The sequence below is a fragment of the Pleurodeles waltl genome, chromosome 4_1, assembly GCF_031143425.1.
Source record: "Pleurodeles waltl isolate 20211129_DDA chromosome 4_1, aPleWal1.hap1.20221129, whole genome shotgun sequence".
Classification (NCBI taxonomy): domain Eukaryota; kingdom Metazoa; phylum Chordata; class Amphibia; order Caudata; family Salamandridae; genus Pleurodeles; species Pleurodeles waltl.
Genome location: NC_090442.1, coordinates 481,267,465 through 481,286,696, shown reverse-complemented (window position 1 = coordinate 481,286,696; position 19,232 = coordinate 481,267,465). Strand labels below are relative to the sequence as shown.

Genomic DNA, 19,232 nt, shown 5'->3' with positions numbered 1-19,232 from the left:
ACACTGCACCAAACATCAGCAGCACTCACACAGAAAGGAAAAGCATGCCCATCTCTACGGTAATCTATTGCGCATGAATGGGTGAAAGTAGCATGTCGGCGGGACCGGGCTAAGTGTTTTTAGGGCTACACCCCACTAGGTGCAGGCAACATGCAAAGCTGAGACTGTACACGATGGAATTTCCTATTGTGGGTTTTCTAAATAAAGATCCCTCAGTCTTATTGCACTTGGTGTATAACATGATGTCTTGAAAGTCTATGCAGGGACGGAATGGCTATATTGATGTGTAAACTGAGGATTGAGATTGTTTTTATTCAATGTAGTCACAAGGTATTTTAATTCCATATTCTTTATCAATCTTCACATATGATAAGGTATCATTCAACTGTCTTAGTCCCTCGTCCAAGTAATCCTACCGTGAGAGGACAACAACATTGCTACCCTTATCAGAGGGTGTGATGACAATGCTGTCATCCTCTTGAAGAGTCCTGATGGCATGGAGATTATGTGAGGTTAAATGGCTTGTGACACATTGTAAATCTGATTTTGGTTTGTATATACTGTGCAGATAAGCCTTCTTTATGAAAGTCTGCCTGTAGTTTCAAAGCTTATATTTTTCAGAAAAGAGACCTAACTGTGAATTATGTGCTGTAATTCACAATGCCAAATTGGTTTACAGTCTACTTAGCTTTCCTAAACAAATGAATATGTTAAATGTGTGGTTAACGCAGCATTTGTACTTTCTTTCATTTCTGGTAAAATCCCCTTACACAATGACAGTGCTGCTTATAGACCATTAGCCAGCACACCTTACCAGCTTGTCGCGTGGGCTCTCATTATCCTAAATGAGACTACTGGATTTCTTGGTAGCAGGATCGTTCCTGGGGTGGGGGACTAAGTCTGACCCACTTAGAAGGACCTCTGCCAGTGCCTCATCTCTCCCATGGGGAAGGGATGATTGGTCAGCCGAGCGCATGACATCTTTAGTACTTCTCAGGAAAGTCGTGGTCACACAGATCCCAACCAGCTCTCTCATTTACAGTATGATCTCATATACAAATGACAAAGGCAGTTTGAGTTTTATAGATTGTTTTAATAAAACTACTGCATTTCAGATATTAAGGCGTGAGCCGCATTAACCAGAACCATACAACACAGTAGGATTGAAATAGTCACGAGGAGAGTGAAACATAAGAATAACGCTATCATGGTGTTAATAGATTCTATTCTCTCTCTCAGTTAGTTCTATTTCGAGCACAGCATGCTAAGCTACTAACTTGCCTTTAAGATTCCCCGGGAAGCCATCAACCATCATACCAGAGAAAAGGCCTGTGATCTGTTTCAGCATCTGCAACGAGGCAGTCAGCGTCTAGTTGTGGTTCCCTGGTCGGAATCTCCATCTTGCCTGTTTTAGGACAAGGATGTGTTTTTATAACTAACATGTCAATGTGATCACAAAATGTCCCTACGCAAGAATGCCAAAGACTAAACTCCTACCACGTCTATCGGCAATGTACCAGACTGTATCCTTGACTGAAGCATACAGTGAACAAGAATGTGTTATTGAAAACTCCAGTGCTGAAGTAGGCTAAACAGTGTGATATAAAAAATAAAACAAGACCGTAGAACTGGTTATTCGAAAAATAACAGTACGAAGCTGAATAAAAAGCATTTAGAGCAAAGTGCACCGAGGCTCTATGCTGCGAGCAAAGGAATAAAAGACATCCAGGGCAAAGTGCACAAAGGCCTAACACCTGAAGCTAACACGCAAAGGATACATAAAACTGACCACACTACACCCTCCCCTTGTCGGTAGCAAGTGGTTCTAATCAAAACGAAAATAAAAATGTGCCCCAGATGTAAAAATATACAAAATACATTTCGACAAGTCCAGAGGACACCAAAGCATAAAACTAAATTTAAATTTGTAAGCATGTGAAGGAAAGCCAAATCGCTTCAATGTCAATTTTTATTTAAAAAAAAAAGAAATCCAATTTTAAATGGAAGCCATGGAAAGCAGGAGATCCTCCACTTCGACAGATGTCAACACAGGAAAATCCACGCCAAATACTATCATGGAGCAGGTGTGTTCCAAAGCCCTGGAACCATCCAAGGCGGCACCCCGTGCATGGCCTATGAATGAGACAATACCATCTTCCTCCAGGAAGGGAATCTCGTAAACTGCCTCACGAAGCAAACGCAACCGCAGTGCACAAGTCTGGGAATGAGCCCTAATCGGGAACATCAACAGATCAGCATCAACCACTGGGGGGCGCTGTAGTGAGAGACAGAGAGCCAGTGCATGTTCAAACGAGCACCAAAGGCACTGAAACACGGGTTGCACACAATCCAAAACTGGTTCGGAATGACAGAGACCAGTCACACTCCAACTGTCCCAGGAATGTTGCTCCAAAATGCTGCATCATGCGTTCAAGACACAGCTGCGCTGACGGGAGCGCCAATATTGGATCTCGTTGCTGTGGGACAGCCATTGCAGAAAAACAACAGCAACAGCAAAACACCAGCCAATAAAGCCAAAGTAATCGGAAATCCCCCAAAAATGCTTCAGAAAATAGAATGAATAGCCGAAGGCATCAAACCGAATATGGAAGAGAAGGTATGAGCAAAACCAACACCAACGGCTTTGAAAAAATGTGCAATTCCAGCAGTGCTGGACGCATTAAATATACGTCCCATAAGTTCACCAAAGTGGCTCGGAAAGTTAGTATTTAATAGGGACTGTATTTCTGCTGATGACCTCGCGTGCAGATGTAAGGGCCACATGCTTTTGAAACAATAGAGACTTCAGTCGACTCAACTTGTCGAAATTCACCTTGGAAGTAGCAATGTGAGGCCAAATATTCGCTACCTCCCCAAATTGAGTGGGGGGAAACACATTCCCGCAGCACGTAACGGCCTTGGTGACAACGACCAGGTAAACTATTCCGGCACGCATGCCCCAACAGGCTTCACTGTTAAGAAGGACGTAGCTGCCGTTTGAAAGCACCTGGAAAGTGTTTTTAATCACGGGGACTGGAACTCCCTTTAGATAGCAGGCCAAGTTCGCAACCGAGGAATTACATGCCCCATGCAAAGTCAGCTGCTTACAAACCATTGAATGGCTGACAGAAGTTTCGCATTCACTACCGCTAAGAAAAACCTCCCTCATACCATTAAGACATCTGTATAAAAAGGGAAGCTCCCACATCTCATGTATGTAACTGTCTCCCAACTTCTCATATCTGCCCACCGGGATATGCTTCAAACAGGAAGTGAATTGCAGAGTGGAAATAGGCAAATTTATAACCCTGTGTATCAACCACTCAGCTGACGGAATCTCAGCCACAGTAAAAGGCAACTTCTCTAACTTTTCAATATTTAACATAACATATGTCGCTTCCTTTTTAGCCATTAGCTGTTGTTGACGTGTCAAATTAAAGGAAAAAAATATCTCCCTGGCTCGGATGTGCTGCCACGGAACGCGACCTGCCTTTAATGTCTGTAGAGTCAAACCCAACTGCATGATGGACCGCGTTTGACTCTGCCCATGATATAAAGAAGACATATCTGATCTAATAATGTCTATAGCAGATGAAACAATGTTATCAATCGTATATACACGGTCGGATAGGGTATGCATTCCATTATCCACAACAGACAATGCTTGTTTCAAATTCTCCTGATCTATCTGCCTCAACCGGGCCGCTGCCCTCTTGTTGTGAAAGTTTCCATATCTCATTGTACACTTCATACAAAAAACGTTTCTTCCGGGGTACTCTTGGACCTGACAAAAAATCTTGGAGGTCAGTATTATTAGACAGTAACGTGAGATGTGTCTTAACTGCATCTAGCGTGGATGACTTTAACCATTGTTGACAAAGTTTCCCCACGCTATATGTAGTAATGATATCAGCATGTTCTGGTGATATGTAGCGAGGGTCTGCCCTACTAGTCCTGAACCCTCCCGAAGAGGTGATAAAATGTTGATGACACCCATTAGTGTCTATGGGCCACAATAACCACCCGCCTGGACGTGTCAATGAAGTGTTAAGCGTACCATTCTGGACCCAGTCTGTAATCTCACTAAACGTGGCATTAATATATTGCTGCCCATTTTTCATTTTGGAAGGGACAGGTATGCTAGGCAAATTCAAGTCTCTAATTGTTGCTAAGCCCAAACAGCTAGTCTGTTGTACAGTGTCATTTAAGAAAATCATTTGGACAGGAATTATACATGCCCTAAACAATGTGTCCCTTCCCCGCATTTGCCAATATTTCGTTCCCCAGACACTTTTCAAATCAACAGTTTTGGACCAGTATTATTCATAACCCTCAACCGAAAGTTTGGATACAAACAAATTTGAATACAGTAATTTAGTATCAGTCAATAACATTTACTTATTAGCATGCGGAGTAACCTTAAAATAGTAAGACTTAGTACTCTGTTGATTATGCCCAGAAAAATATGCAAATTTATCAGAATAAGTTTTAGAACTCCCCTGTGGAGGAGTCGGGCAATGTTCCCATTGCATACACTCAAATATTGATTTAGGGCTACTAGCTTTATGAATAAAGTGGTGTCCATAGTAATTGTAGCAAAACATGTCACCATAATTATCTCTAAATTGGTAAGCATCTTCATTTTCATAGACAGTATAATAGTGTAATTCTGTCAACATAGAATCAACTGTCTTTACATCCCAATCATCAGATACAATACCTGGTATAACTATATCATTCATTGACAATTTGAGAACATACGGTATTTGAATTATTTCAGTGGGACCATATATATCAAACCTTACTCTATCCCACACAATCCCACCTGGAATTGGTACAGCAGAAATGTTCACAAAGGACAAGTCTCTTCGAACCATATGTGATGAAAAATGCGGTTTCAACACCTTCTCCACGTGCTCAATCTCAGATCGTTCAGAAAGAAAATGACCATGTATCACCAGAAAAAAGGTAACAACAAACCCCAGCCATAGGAAAAAAGTCATCACAGTCATGAAAAGCCACAGATAGTTCCAAGCAACAACAAAATATGTGTGTTTGAGCCAACACAGCAGCTTACGGGGACCCAGGGCTGGTGTTGAAGAGGACGAAGAGTCCGACACGGTATCATCATTGTTATTAAAGCAGCCGGAGGCAGCTCTCGCAAAAGGTGCAACCGTAAACAAAGGAGCAGATTATGGCTCTCGCCGTGGTACGCTGTAGATAACACCTTCAGCAACATCAGTAGTCACAGCAACTCGATCAAAAGTTTCCAAATTATTCGCCGTTAGTGGAACAATCACAAGATCAGCTTCCACCCTCCCCAAGCTCGGAGAGGAAACAGCGTCGGTGCAAATCACCTTCAGCGGAACATCGTCCCCAGTAGTGAGAGGGATTCGAGAACTACTGGGCGTTCCTCTTGGTCTGCTGTGCAGAATCGGCCACACGTTGTAACTTGACATTGTCGATTGAAACAAAGCGATTACCTTTGGCCCCTTGCAGCGGTGGCAACATTACAGTTCTTGTGCCGTGAATCCCTAGTACAGGGACTGGCACTCGATATGAAGGGCCAAATTATTTTTTCACTGTGACCTTTTCACGCACAAGATCCCCAATTCTGGGAATCCAACCAGTAGACGTTACCGGTTCATCCTTAATTCCTGTGGAGGCAGCACTGGCAGAAGAGTTATCTTCACGGAATTGTTGTAAATCCTGCAAAACAATGACACGATCATTTATGTCAAAGGGCGTATCTGCCGTCTCCACACCAGGACCATCTAGATCAGGAACATACATTTGTGTTCCAAACAGGCACTCATATGAAGTACGACCCCCCAGGGACCTTCTAGGCAAGTTATTAAGTGCTCTCTGTACTCCATACAGGTGGGCTAGCCAACTACGTCCCGTACCTATAACTCTTGCCGTTAAGGATTGCTTTAAATCGCGATTCAAACGCTCCACAACAGAATTTCTCTCGGGATGAAATGGGGACGAAAACTGGAGCTGGACCCCCAACGAAGCCATGGTGTCCCTGAATGCCTTAGAGGCAAAAGCAGGGCCCTGGTCCGAATGAAAAGCCGCAACTGCATATGTATCGACAAAGATGCGCAAATCTTTAATAACAGTTCAAGCGTCAGCTGAGCGCTGTGGCCAGACCCACACAAATCTGGAGCACGAATCTACAGCTACCAATATAAATTTGTATGCACTATCTGGTGTCAGCGGACCACAATGATCCAAGTACACACACTGTAAAGGTTTATTCGATATCAGAAGGGGCGTCTGCTGCGGGCGTCTAGTCGTGGAAACTTTAATTTGTTGACAGATGTCACAACAAAGGACATACAGCTTTGTCTCTTTATAGAGACCAGGCCACCAGTAACGAGCCTGTAAGAGTGAAATTGTAGCAGCCACGCCAGCATGTGCAGATGCCGCCCCCTCATGTGCTGCAGTAATCAATCGAGGTCGCTCAATTTTATTGGGCATCTCACGTACACCAACTCCTGGGATTTTAACCTCAGCGTTCAGCATACCACCCATGGAATAGTGATATTTGGAAGGGAATCCTTCAGGATATGGCGTGCCATCAGCCGTAGCCTTTATGGCAGTCAAAATCTTTGTGTCTGGTTTGGAACTCGAACAAGTTACTGCGGCTACAGTGGCAACTGCCACTGCCGATTTCGCGGCTTCATCAGCCAAAGTATTCCCAGTAATGTGTATTCCAACGCGCTGGTGTCCAAGTGTATGCACAACATGGACTTTAGGAAGCGTTTCCTTCAGATCCGCAACCTTCCCCCACAGTAACCTGTGTTTGATGGTGTTGCCCTTGGAATCTCTGAACCCATTTAACCTCCAGTAATGCAGATATTCATTGAAAGACTGAACACAGTAATAGGAATCACAAACCAGCAGTGTGAATATTGCCGGATCTGCATGTTCCAAGGCTAACAACAGAGCTTTCAGCTCAGCCAACTGTGCCGTACAGTCTCCCAAGGTCTGTGTATAAGTATGTTGGGGGCAGAACTTCTCCCCCTCCATATGGCCGCTCAGCACCGCACATGCAGCAGAATACTGTTGCTTAGTCCGAACCGCTGGTTGCGCAGAGCCATCGGTGTACATGACCACCTGATATTGATCAATAGGCAATGTGCCAGCTGGAACTGGGTACTCCATTTCATATTGAAGAAATTCCTGAGTCTGCAGTTTAGGGTCAAATTTGTAATCTACATCAGTGGCTGTCAACGACGTTGACCATTGTATCCATCGCGGGTGTAATGCTTTCGAATTAGGAACACTCGCTTTTGTAACAGCTTCTAAAGCTGAAATCGGGGAAACGACAATGATGCGTTGGCCCTGGGCAAGAGGTCGTTCTTTAATCACAGCCATCTGTACAGCAGTGAGAATTTTCTCAGTTTGTGCAAAACATTGTTCTGCAGCAGAATACAAGTGGGACTTGTATGCTATCGGGACTGTCTCACCCTCATTAAAGGTGACATATGTAAACCCAACAGCCCCAGCTATAACCCTGATGACCAGATGTGTCTTATTGTCCCGCGTGTGTAAATGCTTGACTGCTAAGAGATCAGTTTGCAAATCTCGAAGAATATGTGTATGCTTGATCATCCAAAATCTACTAAAAAAATTTGGGCTAATCAACTCGTATAATGGCTTTATACGTGTAGCATAATCAGGAATGTAAGTTCTGCTAAAATTTAGAAATCCCAATAACGACTGGAGTTTTCGAATCGTGTTAGGCGGTTGCAACTGTGCACATTTTTCCAAAAAGTGTGGCGCTAAGCTCTTGCCCTCATTCGACAACTCATATCCCAGGAAAATGACGCTGAGGAAGGCAATTTTTGACTTTTTAAAGTTACATTTGTAGCCAACTTCGGCAAATCCCACAACAATGCGGGCTACCCGCCTTAAATGTTGTAGTAACTCGTCATCTGTCAGATATATATCATCGACATATGACAAAGCTTCAGGGTCCAACTCGTGCAAAATTTCAGTCACACGAGCCGAAAACAGTCCTGGGCTATTCTTATATCCCTGAGGCAAATAACACATTTTTTTCTGAGAGCCAAACGCACTAAAGCTCGTAAAATCCCTACTTTCGGGCGCTATATTTTGGCAGAAGAAACCATTTGAGATATCGAAAGTTGTTTTGTATTTCTTACGCACAATATTATTCATGAGTGCTGCGCTGTGTGAATTTTGTATTGCATATGTGCGTGTATGTCCATTTAACTGTCTGTAATCCACCACTATCCTATAAGAATGGTCTGGTTTAACTACAGGAAATAAGGGATTATTCATCGGCGAGACACAGGATTCAATAACACCCTGGTACTCCAACTGTGTAAGAATTTTCCTTACCGATGCCCTTGCTTCAAATTTGATAGGATATTGCGGTTGCGGCTGAGGTTCGCCCTTAATCGGAATTACATGATAAGGTGAATCTCTATCCCACCCCACATGATTTCTATATCAGGCGGGTGCCTGTTCCAGAGCCCATGTAATGCTATAGGACTCTGCAAGTTCTCTCGGAACAAGTGGTGAGAACGAAGGTGTAATATCCTCCTCCCCAACTGGACCGTCGCGAACAAAGCCTGGGGGCCAATCCTGTTCGGCCAGCAGAATGTCATACAATTTGACTACATGATCCCAAAAGATGGCATTTATAGTGCGCTCAATGTCCCTTTCTAATTGTAAAGTTACTGTATAAACTCGATCGGGATCAGAGACATGCATATCTGCTGTTTCGACTTGTATGAAGTCATCAGTTGCTTTCACCTCCAGATGCTCTAGAAGATTCTGGCGAACTATTGTGACCTCTGCTGCGCTGTCTAACAGTGCTAACGCCCATGTCTTGTTCCTCAAGAGAACTCTCTTCTTGTGTGGCATGTCTAATTGAGACTGCCACCACTTTCTTCTTTTTAAACTGCTGCTTTTGTTGGGTCGGTTTCTCTTCTTTCTTGACAGAAACCTCAGTTGAGCGTTGTGATTCCTGTCTCGGTTTCACGTACTCTGTTCTCCGCTCTAACCGCCCACCTCTCTCATTTCTCTTTTCCGATGAGTCCTGAAAGGAACGAGATTGGCGTGTATCAGTATATTGATATCTATCAGGCGTCTTCAAATTATCCCTATTTCTGAGATTATACCTAGTCTGCGGGGTCTCCGGTCGCAGAGATTCTCCCCTTTCTTTTTTAGGTGTTTATTTTTTTTTCTCCCAGCGCTTTTTAGTACCCTCAGGTTGCTGTTGTTTAGTAGTATCCTTACTATTCTTACCCTGAAACTGAGGTTTTTGCGGTCTAGCCCCTAGGCTATCACGACCGATACTCAAATATGTTTCCGCTATTATTCTTGGCAGCTCCCGCTCCTGATCGAGTTGCGGGACGTCACGCAGACGCATACGCACCGCTAGTGCCACTGCCTCCCCTTTTAGATTACTTAGTATGATGGAAGAAACCGTGGCAAAATTGCCAATCAGTTGCATCCCTAGATCTAAGGCTGGGGCAGCCCCATATTCATCTTGAATCTGTTTAAGCACTTCCGGTAAATTAGCCAATGTCGGTGTACCGTGTGCTGTAGTGTAGAGCGCGGCAAACACCGTGCCCCATGAATTACAATGGTCCACAGTAGGAACCATACCAAATGGTAAACACATCGTCAATATTCTATGTTTATCCTGAGGGCCCGTATGGGGAAATACTGCTTCCAGCGTATTAATTTTTTGCGCCAGCCAAAATGGAGTCTCCTCTCGTTTAGCCGGCACTTTACCCACAACTGAGTGCACAGTAGCCGGATTGATACCCGTAACTACTGCATGTGGTTGTGCAGGAGCAGCTCGCGCTGGGTTTGTGTTAAGTGTCTGCATCACAAATTGTACTAAACGTCTATATGTAGCCGTTAATTCTGTGTATAAACGACGAACTTCAGCCTCCGTTAAGTTAGCAACCACTGGATGTGGTGTATATGTAGCCAATAAAGGCCAGGTAGGACCATTGTTACTTAGTGGACCTAGCCTAACTGGTGCTATGGTGTGGGGTAGGGCGCCATCAAGCCAATTATTATGTTCTTGATAAGAGAGAGGTATTTCTAAATATGCATATGCCCTGTATTGTCCAGGGACATTAGCAAGAGTGTAATCATGAAATGTGTTTGAATTCCCTTCAGCTGCTGGAAATATGACCCAGGAATAAAAAAGTTCTGTTCTATAGGCTGCATGGGTGTCCATCACAAACGTGACCGGACCCCCCTGGTTTGTCAGACCATGTGCTAACAGATGTCCTGTGAGCGGGTGTCGCATATTAAGTGCGATGTTTACTGCCTGGGGATTCGACATTATGAAAACAGCGCTAGGCCAGAGAAGGCACACCAATATCGGGGTTTTCCTTTCAGAGTTCAAGCTTGAACTACCGACCACAAAATAATAGGACGTACCTATATTGTGGTGGTGGAAATCCTCAGCGCCACAGACGTCTCCGTTAACGGAACCGAGGAGTCAATATATATATGAGACCGAGAGAGTCAGCCGGACCCGAAAATTAGAGCCAGACCAATTGTTGGCGACGCCATGTCGCTTGGGCTCTCATTATCCTAAATGAGACTACTGGATTTCTTGGTAGCAGGATCGTTCCTGGTGTGGGGGACTAAGTCTGACCCACTTAGAAGGACCTCTGCCACCCTAAATCCGGTTTTGCTCCGGCTAACTGGCAGTGCCTCATCTCTCCCATGGGGAAGGGATGATTGGGGCAACCGAGCGCATGACATCTTGAGTACTTCTCAAGGAAGTCGTGGGCACTCAGATCCCAACCAGCTCTCTCATTTACAGTATTATCTCATATACAAATGACAAAGGCAGTTTGAGTTTTATAGATTGTTTTAATAAAACAACTGCATTTTAGATATTAAGGCGTGAGCCGCAATAACCAGAACCATACAACACAGTAGGATTGAAATAGTCACGAGGAGAGTGAAACATAAGAATAACGCTATCATGGTGTTAATAGATTCTATTCTCTCTCTCAGTTAGTTCTATTTCGAGCACAGCATGTTAAGCTACTAACTTGCCTTTTAGATTCCCCAGGAAGCCATCAACCATCATACCTGAGCAAAGGCCTGTGATCTGGTTCAGCATCTGCAATGAGGCAGTCAGCGTCTAGTTGTGGTTCCCTGGTTGGAATCTCCCTCTTGCCTGTTTTAGGACAAGGAAGTGTTTTTATAACTAACATGTCAATGTGATCACAAAATGTCCCTACGCAAGAATGCCAAAGACTAAACTCCTACCACGTCTATCGGCAATGTACCAGACTGTATCCTTGACTGAAGCACAGAGTGAACAAGAATGTGTTATTGAAAACTCCAGTGCTGAAGCAGGCTAAACAGTGTGATATAAAAAATAAAACAAGACCGTAGAACTGGTTATTCGAAAAATAACAGTACGAAGCTGAATAAAAAGCATTTAGACCAAAGTGCACAGAGGCTCTATGCTGCGAGCAAAGGAATAAAAGACATCCAGGGCAAAGTGCACAAAGGCCTAACGCCTGAAGCTAACACGCAAAGGATACATAAAACTGACCACACTACAAGCTCACCTTTGCAGGCCCAATATTGATGCATGCATCTACCAAATAATCCTGCCCAGCCTGTCAAAATAACCAATGTAAAAGCGCAAAGTTCTGCTGTTACACATTCCACTTTATTTTCTTGTTTTATAAAGTTTGTGCTAAGACTGCTCCTCAGTACTAATGTTCTACAAAAGAAAGACATTATGTAATGCATTTTTTAAAATTGCCTTATGATGTGCTTTGCGTTTTCAATTTGACCTAAAATAATGCATATTGTTGCCTAAAACACATAAAACACATATTAAATGTTAGCACCTCATCCCCACCAAAAACACATATTTCTCAAAACATTAATTGCTTAGCTGCTGATTCATGCTAACAATGAACACTAAAAAGATGACATTCAAATGCTCTAAAGCTTTCTAAAGAGTACTAAAATCAAGTAATACATTATTTAATATAAAAAATACATGAGTGACATGAAGTGCCACCTCGGGGTTCGGGTGACATTTAGAAACCACTCGACCTTTGGCCTTGTGGGTTGGACCCTTTATATATTCTCTGTATCTCTGTGTGTGTGTATTAAAAACAAATTACATTTTCAAATGTTTTTAAAAAAGTTTTTTAAAAAACATTAATAATATATAAAAACTTCAACCAAGTTTACAAACTATTTAATAGGAGTATAAATGTTAGTCAGAGTGAGTATCATTACTTAACAATTAAAATGTATGCATTAAATACAAATATTTAAATTATTTTATTAAAGGTAAACATTTTTAAATTGTTTTACATGTATATTAAACATTAAAATTATTACTTTTTTCACTTACAAAAATTACCCAATTTGTCCTATGCTTTCCCATAGGTATAGCTCTGCCCCAGTGGCAAAAACAATTTTAGCTTCATATTTGGAAACCCTGAGCATTGTTTGTGTTTAGTGCCTCCCAGATGTGGGTCCAAGGTAAATGCCCTACCTGGGCTAATTGTTTGGAATGCATTGAAACACAATAACACTTTAGTGCTTACAATTTTCTGGGCTTGGAACATTGGGTCTTACGTTCTACACATGTTGGAGGCACACAATGGATTTCATTGTTTCCTTAGTGCAGCTTGAATTTCTTCCCACTCGTATGAACAGACCACAGTGCCATTTTTTTCTTATTCATGCCAATTAACCATATGTTTCACCCTATCAGGATGCCCATATTACTTCTCGGACATGGCACACACTGACTCTAGCCTCTTTTACCAAAGTCTTGACAGTATCTCTAGTGCACTTATCACAAATCCTGCTCTCTGTCTCTATCAATGTAAATAATTGATCACTGATGCTCTAAATTCTTTGGTTTCCAAAAAGGGCCATGCCATTTTGTGCATGGTCCATTCATGTTTGGTGTACCCAGTGCTGGTACCAAACAAAACGGTCGGTAAATGTGCACAAACAGTCTTATAGATAGATTATAGAAAAGCCTCGAAATAGTCTTCTCTATAACACATGAAACATTCCAAGTCAGCCATTTTCCAAGCATGCACTGATCAATGTCAAGAAAGAATCACCAGTGATCTGAATACAGAACTGTGTTCCATTGCTATATAACTCTCCAACCCATCATACACCACAAGGGCTCTACATCCTTTCTAGCAGATCTGCAGTGATTTTGCAGACTGTTTTATGAATAACATAATTAGGTTAACACATGTTGAGGTAACCAGCTCCTTAATTCTATGGTCTTGATGCACTTCTTCAATTTTTCCCATTTGAAACTAGAGCAGTGCATGGTGATTTGTTCTGCAAGGGTTGAGGCTTACACTTGACTTAATACTAGAAACAAACTAACAATAGTACTACAGGCTTAAGCATCCTTCTATATGTGTAACTCCAAGCTGCAGTCATCCCTTCAACCTTGAAAAGGATGATCACAATACCCTTATTATTGCCCACAGAGGACCATGGAATGTTGTCAATTTTTAACCGTTATGTCTCTCCACCTCTCAGTGGCAAACATTGTAGAAAAGTGATCCAGAAGTATATAAATTATGTTGAATTGAATTAGACTTTGGAACCTTCTTTGGATGGATTTCATCCTATTCACATCTTTTGTTTGGTAGTTAAAGACAGCCATAATTGGAGCACAGTGGCCTCTTAACACCCAAGATCCTTAGTACTGAGTGGTAGGCAAGTTCAGACTCTCTGGAAAGACTCTTTGTAGAGTATGAATGAATCATTTTGGATAGCTATTCCCTTGGGGTAGGTTTTGTTGCATTTGATGCTGGTGATACATAGGTTGTTGACGTCAATAAAAGGTTGTAGATGGCATGTGAATTGTTCTGGACTCCTTGGACCAGCATTGGTTTGAGGATACAATGGTGGTGGCAGCCCTATGGTGGAGGTTGGTTAGAGTGTCTAAGATTGAACAAGGAACAGAGATTATGCTTCTTTGGCTCGTTTGAGGTTCAGAAAATAATTTTGAATGATCTGAGGTACTTATGGTTGTTTAGAATTATTAGTCTACCAACTGTGTTGATGTAGCTCATTATTCTTTTTCTATGGGTTTAAGGTGCCAGTTTAGCTTCTCTGACTTTTCCTTGTGTGTCTTGTAATTTTAAAATGGCAAGTTCTTTTGGTAGAACCTCTTTTTAGGTCTTGGGGTAATATATACTGAGCAACAGATCAGTTTTGTGGTGATTGGTGGTCAGAGGAGGCCCATGCACAATAGTATATTTTTTCATTTTTAGAGTGAGCTACACTCTAAATTATAACTATTTCTGTTATCATTTGCTAAATTGGGGTTCGGCCTGTTCTCACAATGTGGAGAATATTGTACAATTTAGTATATTTTAACTATTTATGTTTTATCTACTAAAATATATTTACATTGTAAATGTGAACATTTATTGAAGAGTGACCTCCTCTATTTAAATGTTGTGTTAAAAAGTACATTCTCACAAGAGACATGGTAAACTTGGTATGAAAACCCATACTGGGCTTATATAAAACTTATTTCATCTAGGCCTTTTTGAAGCTATTCTGCCAATCCTCCTGAAAGAAGGGGAAGATTCTTTTCTTTTTCACTGGAACTCTTGCCTTGTTTCGGGCCAGTGTGTGTAATTTCCATGTTTCTGATTATGGGGCACGGTAAAACATTTGGGAGGAGGATTAGGGAGGGTGACATAAGGGAATTGAACTGCCTTCCTATTGCGGTTAGAGAAGCCATTTATGTGATGCATGGTTGTACGTTTCTAGCTTTATAATAAACATGTTGTCCTGTGTCCTAGGGATGCCTGAATAAATGAGGTTGCTAATGATTATGGGAGTCACAAGATTTGAAATGCACAGCTGTAGAAGAAGAATTGCCTTTAGGGACTGCTTGTATGACGGAGTAGTTATTCTATCCTGTGTGTGACTATTGTGCTATCCTTTATCTAAGCTAAGCATCAATTTCAGACTTTTTTTTGCATCATTCAAAATGTATTGGGAAATTTGAACTTACCCATAAACATTTACTGAGATGCATGTCATGTTTATGATATGCATAGCATAAAAACATCCTAAGACTCAATTAATAATATGGCATGTTTGTATTTCTTGATAAGAAATTAAGTTTTGAGTGCACTGTTTGGTTCTATGCAATATTTCCCAAAACATTTGTTTTACAAATAATTGATACTTAGGGTTGCACTTCTTCATCCTTTCTATCGAGAAAGGATGTCCTTTGCCATACACCATGTTTCACCCTGTGCTCCTCCTCCCCCTACCTTTCTCCATTCATGTTTTTTTGTCTGGCCTTAGTAAAGACCTTTTGATTTTACTAAAATTATATGTATTATATACTAACATAAAGGACTTCCAGCCATCTCTCTTCCTCCATCGATCTTTTTTGTGTCAATTGCAGTTTACTTTGACCTACTAAAGCATACAGGATGAGTCAATGAGTCATCTTACTTCTGCCACTAACTTCACTTTGAGTGATTGGATTTAGCTCTTTCATAAGGAACGCTTGCTCACCAAAGGTCACTAAGTTCCAATGTTTTTGTTTTTAACTTTATTATTACTTTAGTGTTGCCTTTTTTTGTAGAGACTGATGTTCTAGTAGAGTGCTTTCCACCAGATGAGATTACAGGGCACATTCCAGCGGTATCAGTTCCTGTTTCCTGCCAATGCTGTTGTACATTTCTTTTGAAGTGCCCTTTGTTTATCTGACTGCTGCTTTTTCACACCATATGAACACCTCACATAAACTCTGAATATGATCTCATAAGGGTGCTCTGCCTTGGCAACCCTCTCTGTCATTCCTTCTTCCCATCTTCTTTCCTCCTTTATTGCCTCTTTCTTTCTTTCCTTCTTCCCTTCTGCCCCACTTCCTTCCTTCCTTTCTTTACCTCCTTCTTTCTTTCGTTCTCCGTCTTGATTTCCTGTCTTTCATTGTCTTTCTTGCTTTTTCTTCTTTTCTTTTTTCCTTTCTCTCTTTCTTTCTTTCCTCCTTTCTTCTTTCCTTCCTTCTGTCCTTCATTTCTTTAAAAAAAAACTGGCAGCCAATGCCAGACTGCTATGCTTTTTTAAGTCTGTGTTATCCAAGACCTTCTGATTTGAACAAAACGTATGTGTATAATACAGTTACCTATAGGGGTTTCAGCCAGGCTTCATCAATTAGTCTGTGGTTTGTCATTCACATTTTTCCTCCACCCACTCCAGCAAGTATCAGGGGGTAATTTGCCAAACCAGTTCAGCCATTGGCTGACTTCGCTATGAGTTACAGCTTGCTGCCCTTTCACCAGGAGGACATCAACCCAAAAACCATCAATTGCCAAAAGGCTGGCGAGCAACACCAGGCATATTGGCGTTGCTATTGTTTGTTTAATATATATATTTTGTTTAATATGGTCATTGCATTCTAGCTCCACTCTCATAAGTTGTTTCTTTGTGTTCGACTTTGGCTCAGCTTGCCCTTTGCCAATGCCCTTGCCAGAAACATTTGGTGGGATAAAAACTCTTTTGCCTTTCTTTTTTTAAATGAGGGCAGATTTTCTCGAACAAAATGAAAAGACACTATCAAGCTGTGTTATTAGAATGTAATGTGCTTTAAGTGTTCTTCCTTCGAAGTAATCTCCACACACCAACTGAATTGTATTGATGATATCTCTAATCTCTTTCAAATGATTGGTATATGGTTAAAATAAAATCCCTGTTTTGTTCCAGAACTTTACAAATGATGACATTGGCATTGAACTTGAGAATGTGAGCTTGTCTGCCGTTTTAGACAACCTAGCTACATTTAGTTCCTACAAACTTTGGATTACATCAAGCACATCAATGGGAGATGGAAACCAGACTAGTGATGCAATTTATGTGTATACTGAGCAAGACAGTAAGTAAAAACATGTTGTTTTCATTCAGTTTCATATACGTTGTGTTAGCTTTAATAAAGACAGCTGGATGGGCAAATATGTTTATTAACGTATTTCAAAGCCATCAAAGATTGCAAAAAAGCCCGAAATGATAGTGGCAAAGTAATTTGGTGTGTTGGAAATATTTTGTTTTAATCTTAGATGTCCTATTGCATTCCAGAATATGAAATCATAACTACGTAATGTAGGGAACGAGTATGTTTGGAAGATTTTTAAGGGATTTAACTTAATTCCTAGCAACTGACTAAAAGGAAATATTATGAAAGCTCGGTGCAGGAAACAATGGCGTCTATTTATGTAAAGTGTCCAACTCAATTGTGCGCATTTTCTGACTCACGAATCTCGATTAAATGCTTCTGGACCTATGAGTGGGAAGATGACTAAGGGGCAAATTTAAGAGCCCCTAGAGCCACCTTGTGCCACATTAGTGTCATTTTTTGTTAACGCTAATGTGGCCCAACTAGGCCAAAAATCGCCATTCCAAATTTACATAGTGGCCCAATGCATGCATTGCGCCACTTTGTAACCCTTTGCACTACAATATGCCTGTGCCAGGAATAATGTATGCAAAGGGGCGTTCCCCCGTTAGGGGTGCCGAAAAAATGGCGCAAAGAAATCTAAGAGATTTCTTTGCGTCATTTTTTTAGCACTGTTAATGCCTGCTCAGAGCAGGCATTAAAAGGAGGCTCCCATTGGTTTCAATGGGCCTCTGGGTGCTTTGCAGGATTAGCGTCAGAATTTTTTATGCTAATCCTGCAAAGTGCCGAACTAGCATCATACATTTTGACACTAGTTCCCTAACTACTGCCATGGTGCGCCATATTTTAAATATGGCAAACACATGGTGGTGTTAGGGGGGCACCAGAAAGGTGGCACTGCATTAGGTGCAGTGCCCCTTTTCCTAAATCTGCCACTAAGTCCCACATTTATTTCATGTGCTCACTTTTTAGTCCCAACCCCGCTTGAGTAAAGGATGCACATCCTCTATATATGTGCCCCTGTCGGAGCAGTTGGCTCAAGATGAGACCCTGCTGCTGTTTGAATGCTCCCATCTTCATCTATATGGTCACGGGAAACATATTCTCTGCACTGGGTAAAGGGCTGTGCTGATAATTGACAAGCAACGCACTTCACATAATCATCTAGAGATACGAATTTAGGGCCAGATGTAGTAAGCATTTTGCATGGCGCAAACTGCGAAAATCGCAGTTTGCACCATGCAAAATGCGCATCGTGATGCACATTCCCATTTTGCGAGTCGGTACCGTGCCAATGAGTCAGTTTACATACATACAGTTGTAACTGTGATTCATGCCTAACCAAAATAATACTGTTCTGTTTGGTATAAGTATTTTCTTGTGCAGTATGTTGTTATGTGTTTTCGTAATTGCCTCAAAGCGTCATTCCCTAGAGTGAATTTGTCCCTATGTTCTAGATCCTTGTGGGTCTGAGAACTTTAAGGGAGTCGCTTAAGAGGAAGGATCAAGGCAGGACGTAGACTTCTCTGCTCTATGTACAGGATGTTTCAACTTGGAATCATCTTATCAATTTGCATTATGCCTGGACTCCAACTTTACAAATACTGGCCGGGTAGATGATTTTCTGTTCTTTGTGTCTGGCTTGAATTTCATATGATGAGTATTTTCACCTGATGAGTAAGATTCCTTAAAACTGGATTCTAGCACTCCAACTTGAATTTGGCCTTTCTGACCTAAATGTTAAAGGTCAAGATAATCAAATAATAATGATGTGTCTCTCAACATTAAAGGGTTATTCTGTAACGTCGTTGTCTGTAAATGGTCCATTTGGTCAAGAAACCATTTCATTTTTATGACGTTAAGTGGTAGCCAATGTAAAATGTATTATGTTTTTGTCCTGCTCAGAATAGTTATTAGAAGTTAGAATGAGGCATATGAAAAAAGTACTCATCATGCACTAATCTCTGACATTAAAGACAAATATTAGTGTGTACCTCATTTTATGTTTCTAAGAGTTCAATGTGAATTAACAGAAAAGTGTTTATATTTTAGAACATCTAAAGAAGAGTATTATCTCTTATGTTGCTTTGCAAAATATTTCTTTTTGAATATTGTGTATACGCTTGCTTTAAACTAAATAACTGGTGCCCTAAAAAATGATATAGAATTAATGCCAATTAATGCTTTCAAAGCAAGCGCATACCAAATTAAATATTGTTAAACTGTAATGGCCTGCTGCGTCGCAGTTGAGACTATGATGCTCTAAGTAGCTCCTGTT

The 19,232-nt window shown here is 41.3% G+C and overlaps 1 protein-coding gene across 1 annotated transcript in view; it reads left to right on the top strand.

The window, feature by feature from the left end:
- PTPRQ (protein tyrosine phosphatase receptor type Q) overlaps positions 1 to 19,232 on the top strand; it is a 1,423,303-nt gene that overhangs the window by 922,913 nt on the left and 481,158 nt on the right. The window contains exon 36 of the mRNA XM_069227528.1: positions 16,768 to 16,936. Within this exon, the coding sequence (XP_069083629.1) occupies positions 16,768 to 16,936 (169 nt within the window). The remainder of the gene's footprint in view (positions 1 to 16,767; positions 16,937 to 19,232) is intronic.